Source organism: Brienomyrus brachyistius, unplaced genomic scaffold (assembly GCF_023856365.1).
Source record: "Brienomyrus brachyistius isolate T26 unplaced genomic scaffold, BBRACH_0.4 scaffold815, whole genome shotgun sequence".
NCBI lineage: Eukaryota > Metazoa > Chordata > Actinopteri > Osteoglossiformes > Mormyridae > Brienomyrus > Brienomyrus brachyistius.
In genome coordinates, this window is record NW_026043090.1 from 19,443 (window position 1) to 30,671 (window position 11,229).

Below are 11,229 nucleotides of genomic sequence, written 5' to 3' on the forward strand. Positions count from 1 at the left end.
TTCAATACACAGTTTTCACAGGAGTCTCACCCTCATCCACATTCTCTGCATTCCTTATCTCATGCTTCTTTGCCACCCGCATCTCCTCTGCCTGCTTTGTCTCATTTTCCCACAATTGAAACACCGTCCAATTTGTCTCTGTTTTAGTTCTACCACATTAGTCCCTGAGCAACCAGTCTGATCCCGTTCCTCTAATTTCAGACGCATCTGGCTTATCTGATTGGGACTGAAGCTGCTGTTACTAGGAAAACCACATTCGTCCCACTGGGGCAGGTCTGACACCGCGTCCTTCCCATATGTCTCCCATAATTGTTGTACAGAATTTCAGCTGGAGTTCTTTCCCAGAAGCAAGTAATTTCACTTTAGCACCTGTTCAGTAAAAGTCAAGTAGGTCTTTAATGTTATTTTTAACTTTACACAGTTGAGTATAGTACAGTTACAAAAGAAACTGTTTCCCTCGGACCAAGGTGCTACTTAAATTAACAGAAGACTAACACATACCAACCTAGCAACATACTGTATGGTGCATAATGAGCAAAAACTGTGCAAACATTGCAGGACAGTGCAAAAAGAGAGGACAACTGACACCAACGAGCACAAACAGCACAGTAAACCCAGTACTGAGAAGGCGCAGTTTGGTTGTCCAATGAGGTAGTGTTGGAGTTAGACTCCACCGAGTCCGTTGATGAGGGAAGGATGCAGTCTGAGGCGAAGGTTGGTTGCAAGTCAGCTCTTTTTAATGACGTCACAGATTGCAATCCGGGAGCACACTTAGATGCACAAAACAGTACATACCAAGAGTAGCTCAATATCTCTTGTCAGGGTCTGGTTTTTATACCCCGTTTAGGGCGTCTACTGTTCTTGTTGGTATTTTTCCAGTTGACGTAACATACAAGTGTTGTTTTGAAATTGCTGGCGTTAGTCCCCACACCCGTTCCCTTTTACCTTGTCTTGTTATGTTGCAATTTAGCAGTGTCAGCGACCCCCTCCCTTGTTATGTCCCCGCACGTCAAGCGTAAGCTTAATGTTACCGCGACCCTGTCAATGTACCTTCTGCTTTTCTAAATTTACTTGCACTTCGAGGAGGGCCGGAGCCCCCCTTTTTGTCCTGCCTATGTTCCAGTTCCAGTTAGTTCCCCATTCTCAGTGTGACAGAGGTTAGCACGCGGCCTAGCCCCCCTTCAATTCCCCCTTTTGATCTCTACTAAGAGATCATTACTGGTTTTAATGATTACATTGCTTTGCGCGAAAATTTGCGGTATCCCCCTTTTGATCTCCGCAAGGAGATCACTACAGGTTCTAATGATTGGATGGCTTTGTGCGAAATTTTGCGGTATCCCCCTTTTGATCTCCGCAAGGAGATCACCTATCAAGGAGGACACTCTAAACAGGCAATGGTACCTCCACCGGCCCTCCTTCCTCTGCGGTCGCAAGGAGGGGCACTGTTAACATGTACGTGTGGGAGTCCCTGTCCTTGTTCCCTATAGTGGATGTGATCAGCCGAATTGCAAGAGCACATAGGCAGGGAATACAACAACAGCCACAAGTGACCAGTGCATGTAGCACTCGATATTAGTATCAAAGCAATTAGCCCCTTACACTGCCCAAACTTGGAGGCTATCCAGTCGTCCCAAAGGTTCCCTATGCCAGACTGCTCATGTAGGGTGTAAGAGAGGGTGTGGAGACCTTCTAGCGCCTTGGTGACAGAACCGTACATTTTCACCATCGGCATGTTAGTCACGTTATACGTCATACACATTACTTGTTTTCCCCCCGCAGTCCCCCTTTTTATCTTGATCATCGTCATCCTGGTCCCGATCTTTCTCTGGTGGATGAGGTGTAGTCGTCTTCTTTCAGTCAGGGGTGGACTACCCTGCTGGTTGCCTCAGGTCAGGGGATTATTCTGCCCCTACTGCTGGGACCTGAGTTACTGCCGGTTCAGCCGAACCGGGTTGCTTTGCGCTGTCGGCGAGGTCCTCCTGGATCTCGGCGAGTGATCTGCTGGGCTCTGCTACCGCTGCGCACTGGCTCCAATGGTACCAGGTTTCACCTTTGCCTTTCAGCCGCACTGCGTGAGACGTCCGTTCCGTGACTTGGAAGGGGCCGGTCCACCTGGGCTCTGACCACTTCCTTTTGATGACCTTCAGAAGGACCCACTCCGCTGTATGTGGCTTGGCTGGCTGGGCCCCTGGTCTCGTTTCCTGGACCTGCTTGGAGAAATCTTTCACCAGCACTTGTAACTCCTCATAATATGCTTTGGCCGTGCTTACCCCTCCTTGTTCTGGTTTCCCCTCGAGTCCTCCGTAGGGCCCTGGGAATTGTCGTCCTGTCTGCAACTCGAACGGAGTGAACCCGGTTCCCCGATTTATGAAGCACCTGATTGACATTAGTGCCAGGGGTAATGCCTCAACCCAATTCAATTTAGTCTGTGCACAGATTTTTGCCAATTTTTGTTTGACCGTCTGGTTCATGCGTTCCACCTTCCCCTGGGACTGAGGATGATACACTGTCCCGAACGCATGTTTAAGTCCCAACGCCCTTTCTGCCTTCTGCAGATCCTCGCTTTTGAAATGTGAACCATTGTCTGACCTCACCCTCTCGGGGAACCCATGCCGGGTATACAATGGTTTACTAGGAACTTCACCACCGAGGCCCCGTCTTCTCTCCTAGTGGGCCAGGCTTCTGGCCACCCTGAGAATGCATCCACTCACATCAGCACATATCGCATCCCACGCACCGGTATTATCATGTCGGTGTAGTCTAGGACTATTTCCTCTCCAGTCCTATGACATGCTGGAAGCTGACCCTTTTCTGGTTTTACCGTGGGTCTTGGGTTATGCAGCGCACAGATCTCACAGCTTCTCACAAACTCCTTTACCATATCCTTCAGGAACGGATGCCACCATGCTCTCAAATTGTGAAGCATCTGTCCTGTCCCCACATGCCCCACACCGTGTGCCTCCTCTATGACCTGTTGCCTAATTCCCATAGGTAGGGCTGGCTTCCCCTCCCTATTACACCACAGGCCCTCTGTTTCTATGCCCCCCTTTTCTGCCCACATGTTCTTCTCCTCTGGGGAGGCTTGGGCCTGCATGACTCGGATCCTGCTTGAGGTCAGCCTGCCCTGTCCCTCCAGTTCCTCTTCTACTGTAACCATCTGTCTGCTTACCTCATACCCCGCTGCCACTTTTGCTTCCGCATCTGCAGCTTGATTGCCTTGTGCTATCACTGTCCCTGACCCCTCATGTCCTTTGCACTTTACCACAGCTATTTTCTCCGGAAGCATCAATGCCTCTGCTAACTCTCTCATATCTGCCTCATGCTTAATCGGTTTGTTTCCTGCCGTTAAGAACCCAGCCCTCAGCCACTGGCTGAGTTCCACATGCACAGCCCCCACCGCATACGCTGAGTCTGAATAGAGGGTGACTGCTTTACCTTCGGCCAATTTTAAAGCTTCAATGACTGCCCTGATCTCCGATTGGGCCCCCTCCAGTCTCTCTGCTTTCAGTGTCCTGAATCCCAGGCCTTCTCTCGCTACCACTGCAAACCCTGCTTGCAAACTTCCACTCTCTGTTCGAAAACAACATCCATCAGTAAACCACTCCTCCGTACCTTCTATCTGTTCGGCTGCTAGGTCCTCCCTGACCTTTTCCTCTTTCCTAACCCTGGCCTCACATTCGTGGGGTGCCCCTCCCCCCATTCGATCAGCCATGTTGATGCAGTCATGGACAAAAGTTAAATGTGGCGCCTCTAAAATTGTGCTGAGCCTCTGCTGTCTTAGAGACGTCATTGTGAACGTTTGTGAGTTCACATAGGCCACCACACTGTGCGTGGTCAGGATGTGCAGGGCATGGCCCATCACAATGTGTGCTGTTTTCTGCACGGCTTTTGCCACTCCTGCCACATGTCTGGTGCATGACGGATGTCGCTGTTCTGTGGTGTCGAGTTTGGTGCTAATATACATCAATACCTTCCTCTCTCCCCCCTTTTTCTGAAACAAGACGGCGTTCACGACGTCTCCAGTTTCAGAAACATCTAAATGAAACGGGAGAGAATAATCAGGTAACGCCAAATCAGCTGCTTGGGCCAACCTCTGCTTGAGAGTGATGAAAGCCTCCTCTGCAGGTTGATCCCACGTCAGAGTGGCGCTGAGGCTCCGCAGGCCATGTGGCCGCACCAGAGCCCTCAGTGGTTGCGTCAGATCCGTGTAATCTGCAATGTAAGTTCGGCTGTATCCGGTCAGTCCCAAAAAGGACAACATGTCCTTCACAATAATTGGTTTAGGGTGACTCAGGATGGCTGACCGATGGGCCGGAGAGAGCCCTGTTCCCTTACCTGACAGGACCCTCCCCAGGAAGGACACCACCGTCCGGGCCACCTGTATCTTATCCTTACTGACCTTAAATCCTTTTTCTGCCAGCCAGAGGAGCACTGACCGCGTTGCCTCGAGTGCCGCCTCCGCTGTCGGGGCCGCGATAAGCAAGTCATCGACGTACTGGACGAGGGTGACCCCATCCGGGAGATGGCAGCCCTGCAACGACTGCTTCAACACCTGGTTGAAAATCCCAGGAGACAGAGCAAATCCCTGTGGGAGTCGCGTGTACCTGAACTGGCATCCCCTGTACGTGAACGAGAATACGTCCCTGCAGTGGGGTGCTAGTGGTAAAGAAAAGAAAGCATTAGCCAGATCAATGCAAGTGAACCATGTTTGGGACGGCGTAAGATTGGTGAGAGCGACGTAGGGATTAGGAACTGGAACAGTGGGAGTCAGCAGCAGCTCATTGATAGCGCGCAAGTCGTGCGCCATACGATACTTGCCTGTTCCTGCCTTCTCTACTGGGAGTATAGGAGTATTCCACTGAGAGGTGGACCCTTCTAATACACCCGCCCGTAAGAGACCGGCTACAGTCTCTGCTATCCCTTCCTCTGCAGCTGGTTTGTGTTGATATTGCTTGACCCAGAGGGGTCCAGCACTGGGGTGCAGTAGGAAGTCGACGGGCGTGCAGTCCACCAAACCAACATCAGTGGGGCTGGTGGACCACAGTGAGTTTGGCAGAGAAGCCAGTAGTGCTGCTGCACCGGGATGATCCATCTTTTCCCTACCATGGTCCCTAGACAATTGTTCATGCTGTAACCTGGCTGTGTCTGTCACCTTAGTTTGAATACAGTAGGAACTGCAGGAGGGGGAGTACGAGATTTGAGGGATCTGAGTGAGAACCCAGTCCGTAGCTGAAGTGGCTCTTTTCACTATTGGGCCTAAATCTTTAGCCTGATGCTTAGGATGTAGGGCGAGAGAGACGTGTGGCACCGCCTCCTCTCCCATCCTGTACCAGGGCAGTTGCTCAGGAGACAGGTGGACTGCTGAGGCCACCCCCTCGGGACCTACATAAATGTTTTGGGAAGCAACTTGCCACTCGTGGCCTTCCAGTTGCTCAGAAAACAGGTCCCCATACCATTCTGTGGAATTTCGGTCATAAAACAGTGTCACATGTGGGGGGTCGGGCGGAGGAACGTAGGGTTCCAGGAGGGAGATCCAGGAGCGCCACGCGGAGTACACCGCCAGGATACCCGCCGGGCTAGGCTGCAGGAGGCCCCAGTAGATGTCAGCCACCGGATGTTGTGACACAGGTTGCATCAGCCACTGCCCGGTGCCGCCTGTCGCTCCGTCACATGGCAGGCGGGTCCCTTCGGGGAGGGTGACAACCAAACCCTCAGCATTACACAGAATTGAAGCCCCCAGCTTCACCAGCATGTCCTGCCCCAGAAGGTTCACAGGCACTGCAGCGGAGACCACAAACGGGTGTAGAAAGGTCTGTCCCCCCAACCGCACTCTCACAGGCTTAGTCACTGGCAGTTTCTGCTCCTCCCCGGAGAAGCCCACAACGGTCACTGTAGTGGTGGAAAGATGTTGTTGGTTAGGCATCACATTCAAAGTCGAATATGTGGCCCCTGTGTCCACCAAGAACGGCAGTTCTTTGTCCATGACCTTTAGGGACAGCATGGGGTCTGCCCCCCCTGCGTCCCGGGCCACCCGTGGGCACCGTCACTGGGAGGGGTCTCCCCACTCCCAGTCCTTGGATCCTGTAAGGGTGGGGTACTGCCCTCCTCCGGGAACAGCCTGTGGATTGGGTGCAGTCGCTTGTCCTGCTGGGGGTCCTCCTTGGGCCTGTCCTGCTCCGCACTCCCTGGCCCAATGACCCACAGCCCCACACCGGAAACAAGCTCCCTGCGGTGGCCACCTCTGCGACATACCCCGGCCCCATCCCCAGTTCCCGGCTCCCCGGCCTCGGCCCCCACGGCCTCTTCCCCATTGCTGGGGACCCCAACCCTGATTACTGTAGTTGGGGGTTTGTCCAACCCATGGGCCGAACTGGGGTGGTGGTGCTCCTGCCACCATCTGTCTCCCCTGCCCTTTCTTTTTGTAAGTCTGTGCTTTTTGTCTCGCTTCTCCCACCTGCAGTTTCAACAACTGTGTCTGTAAATCTTTCAGACCTCCTTCCTCTTTTGTGGCCTCGTCCCTCGCTCTCTGAAGATGATGCAACACATGTCTATCCCACACGGGGGACTCAGCGCCTGGGAGGTCAGGATTAGCTAACATAGCTGCTTTCACTTGCTCAGGGACACCTTCCAGGACCGCTCGCCGGAACCACTCCTGCTGAACCCCCGCCTGCCCCGGGTGACACCCAGTTCTCCGCGTCCAATCCTCCTTACATTTGTCCAGATATTCTCTGGGGGGTATTTTAGGGTCCCACGAAAATTTTGGCATGCTAGCCCCACTTGGGGCGGGGAACATCTCCCGCATGGCTTCCCCCAAGCCCAGCACTACGTCTGTTAGAATCACACCGTCGCTGCGAGTAAGTGTCCCTGCCCTTTCCTCTATTTCCTGCAGAGAATGTTTAGTGAGGCACCTCGCAGCCACTGCTCTGAAATCACCCAAGGCCAACTTTGTTCCCTGCGTCAGCTGGTCTAATTTATCCATCCAGTGACCTCCCCCGTCTGCAGGAGGGGGCATCTTGTCTGCTAGTGCCTGCACGTCTCCTAAGGAGAACGGCTTGTATCTCTCTGGGCCCCCTGAAGCCCCCTTAATAGGGGAAACTGCTTAGACTTCAGGCTAGGTCGCCGCTGTAGTATGCGGGACCTGAGGATTCCCTTCTCTCAGGCTCTACCCCCTCGCCTTGTTCCCCGTCCAAATCAATCAACACTTTCTCATCCTCATCTTCCTCACAATACCCCGACAATTCACCGATAATCTCAACTTCCCCTCTCCTAACCCGTCCCCGGTCTCGGAGAGGGGTGAGGCTGCCCCTATTACCCCGGGCTGCCTCCTCCTTTTGCTCTCTGATCACCCTTTCCTGGAAGGCTTGCTTAGTGCTGCCTTTACCAGGGGTGCCCGTACTTTCTCCCTCGGAATCCCTAGCGGTTTCACAATCCGAGTCTCTTTCCTCCACACTACCGCCATCCCTTCCCAGGAGGTTCCCTTCCCCCTGGGTTTGAACCTGAACCGTTCCCCTGTAACATGTATTACTGGACATATGTGCGCCGGGGGAGCGGTGGGAAATCCCCCACGGCTGGTGTACGCCGGGGGTTGTTTGTCACTTTTCCTAGTTCCCTGCCCCTCTGGGACTGGGTCACAGTTATCGTTATCTCCACTTTCCCTATGCAGGTGATCGATCCCTTGCCAGAAAATGGCTAGGTGAGCCCACACTTGCCTCTCCTACTCCTGTTTCTCTCCCTCTTTTCTCCACTTTCCCTGTTGTAACCCCCTTGCTTTCTCTAGCTCACGTCCTGCCTCATCTTTCAGGCCTCTATGCTCCCTTTCCTTACGCCATAAAAGTGCTCCTAATGATTGCCTCTCCTCTGGTTTGTATCCAGCACTTTTCACTGCAATACCCATACGCTTCCACGCATCTGCCGTCTCTCTCTCTCGGCCCTTTTCCTGTGCTGCTTTACCCACTGCTATTTTTAGCAACTGCATTTGTTCAGACAGAGGCTTCCACCGCCCGCGCACTGGTGGACCCCAGCCTCCGTCATCCAATTCTCTATCAAATTCGTGCTCCATGTTTTACCTTATCCGACCTACGCTTTTCCTGATCTAATAGCCCTTGCGCCTCAGGATGTGGATTCACCCCCCCACACTTAGTACACCTTTTCGCTGTCACTGAGTGCCCCACCAATAAACACCACCAAAACATAAACACACACACAATTATCAAGCCACGGACAACAGTAAACAGTAAGTAATCAATTGTAAATGCAAAGAATAAATGGCTCTATGTACACCTTATCTCACACCAGTTCCCCACCAACCCCCAGTCACCAACTCGCACTAAATACACTTTATTTACACGGGTAGTTTCGAGGATTCTATACCTCCTACAATGATCCTTTTTCGGGAGGATGAACCTGACTCCTCCAGCCAAACGAGCTGCTTGGGGGTCCTATATCCCCGGGCTGCTCAGGCCCAGCTGTCCTACTACCTGCCAGCAGTAGGTGGGGTGCCAATCCACGGACGGGTCCCAGACCCTTGCCAATAGGTTCTGTGCGGGGTCCCTGACCCACCGTCACATCTGAGAGCCCTCTGTTTTACAGGGTCCCTGACCCCCTGCGAAGGCTCCTAGGTCCCAGACCTTCTATCACAGCGCTTTCCTCATGGGTCCCAGACCCTTCAACAACAATACTATTCTCAAGGGTCCCAGACCCTTCAGAGCTACACCCCCAACAAACCCTCGCCCCAATATTGGTTGACAGATCCTGAGACACTTCCAGCCACTTTTTAGGAATAGCCAATATGCAGAGTTTGATAAAACAGGCTCTGCCTACCTTTTTTCTCTGGGCCCCGTGGCTGTCCGCGTCCGCAAGACCTCGTCTCTGGTTCTAATTAGCACAACCTCCTCCTCATCCCGGACGAGCCCCCAAATTGTTGGAGTTAGACTCCACCGAGTCCGTTGATGAGGGAAGGATGCAGTCTGAGGCGAAGGTTGGTTGCAAGTCAGCTCTTTTTAATGACGTCACAGATTGCAATCCGGGAGCACACTTAGATGCACAAAACAGTACATACCAAGAGTAGCTCAATATCTCTTGTCAGGGTCTGGTTTTTATACCCCGTTTAGGGCGTCTACTGTTCTTGTTGGTATTTTTCCAGTTGACGTAACATACAAGTGTTGTTTTGAAATTGCTGGCGTTAGTCCCCACACCCGTTCCCTTTTACCTTGTCTTGTTATGTTGCAATTTAGCAGTGTCAGCGACCCCCTCCCTTGTTATGTCCCCGCACGTCAAGCGTAAGCTTAATGTTACCGCGACCCTGTCAATGTACCTTCTGCTTTTCTAAATTTACTTGCACTTCGAGGAGGGCCGGAGCCCCCCTTTTTGTCCTGCCTATGTTCCAGTTCCAGTTAGTTCCCCATTCTCAGTGTGACAGAGGTTAGCACGCGGCCTAGCCCCCCTTCAGTAGCAATAAAAATAAATAAAAGTAACTGTAAACATGGCGACAATAAGATAAAAAATAGTAGTTAAATAATAAAGTGTGTTAATGAGTGTATGTGTGTGTGGTATCAGATTAGTCCCTGAGAGTTCAGTAGTCTGACGGCATGGGGGATAAAGCTGTTTGAGTCTGGCTGTAAAGGCCCGAATGCTCCGGGACCTATTTCCAGAAGGCAGGAGGGTGAAACGATAATGTGAGGGGTGGGTGGGGTCATCCACAATGGTGGTGGCTTTGCGGATGCAGTGTGTGGTGTGAATATCTGTGATGGAGGGGAGAGATATGTTAGGGTTATCTTCTTCTGAAGATGCGCTGGAAACAAACCAGTCTCTGAACACAGAACAACGCAGACAGCTGTGATGACGTTTTACTTGCTGCAAGGTGTAGGGAATCCACTTGCAGAGTCTCCGCAGTTTCAGCAAAATGATGGTTTATTGAACAGCAAAAATAATACAATGTAATACAGTGTAGAGACACACCGGGTACTGAAAGGCAGCTCAGATACAAATTGAAGACAGTTCTTCACCCCCCTTTATACCCAAAAAGGCCCTCCCCACCAAGGTGTTGTGTGTAGGTGTTGTGAGTGAATTTACATATAAAGAGTGACCCCCTGGAGTGTGAGGATCCTGAGACAGGGACGGGACAGGACAGGGTGGAGACTTTTATGATCATTGTAATTCAATTCTTATCACCTTATCTTATCCTTATCACCATAGTGGTGCCAACTGGAACCCCCATTCTCTCCCTGGCTTCCCCCATGATCATAAATTCCTAACATTGTCTGCATTCAAATGATCAACCAAGAACCTTGGGACATTTTTACCACTTTTCCTTACAAAGGGAAGCCCGGTCCTGACCTCGAGGTGTCAGCCTCTCAGTCGAACTCAGCCAACTTCGAAAGAGTAACTCCCCTCGCAGTGTCTTTTATTGAGGTACACAAACAGGATATGCAACTGACATTGAACATTGTTTGTCACCATATATGGGGTGGAAATATTCAAGCGACAGTTCTTGAGACGTGTTATTGCTCAATTAAGATCAAGCTGCGGCAGGGTGTTGTTTCTAAGCGTCTAGCAAAATGATGATAAAAAAAGTACATATTTCTCTAACACGATACTCCCAATGATTTTCTCACCTGTCATCACTATCTGTTGTAGGGACTTGTGATCTGAGGCGACACAGTTCTCAAAGCAGACCGTGATGCAGCTGCTCAGGGTGCTTTCAACAGTTCCCCAATAGAGTGTGAGAATGGGAGATGGGCTTTTCTGAGCTTCCGTGGAGAGTAGAGGTGCTGCTGTGCTTTCCTTACTATGGAGCTGATGTTGAAGGACCTGGTGAGATTCTCCGCCAGATGGACAACAAGGAATCTGGTACTCTCTACGATCTCCACAGATGAGCCATCGATGTGCAGCAGAGAGTGGTCACTCTGTGTTTTGTGTTCTTCTAACGTCAACAACCATCTCTTTGGTCAACATTCAGAGACAGGTTGTTGGCTCTGCAGCAGTCCGATAGTCATCACACTTCCTCTTTGTATGCTGAGTCACCGTTTTTATTGATGAGACCCACAACAGTCTTGTCATCTGCCTGATGTTGATGATGGAATTCGAAATGTGCATTGCTGCTCAGTTGTGAGTCATCGGAGTTAACAGCAGTGGGCTGAGCATAAAGTCCTGGGTTCCTGCTACAGCGTCTGAGCAGTTGCCTTCGTCGCCCATAGCTCCTGCGCAGCCCGAGCAGCCGCCTCCGCTGCC

The 11,229-nt window shown here is 51.6% G+C and overlaps 1 protein-coding gene across 1 annotated transcript; it reads right to left on the reverse strand.

Annotated features, from left to right (window-relative positions):
* Window positions 1-715: 715 nt before the first annotated feature.
* LOC125729862 (uncharacterized) lies at window positions 716-7,532 on the reverse strand. Its single transcript, XM_049005704.1, is given in 5 exon segments — window positions 716-2,614; window positions 2,617-6,015; window positions 6,099-6,335; window positions 6,493-7,081; window positions 7,167-7,532. Coding segments are annotated over 5 exon segments (5,307 nt in total). The 3' UTR covers window positions 716-1,898.
* Window positions 7,533-11,229: the final 3,697 nt, after the last annotated feature.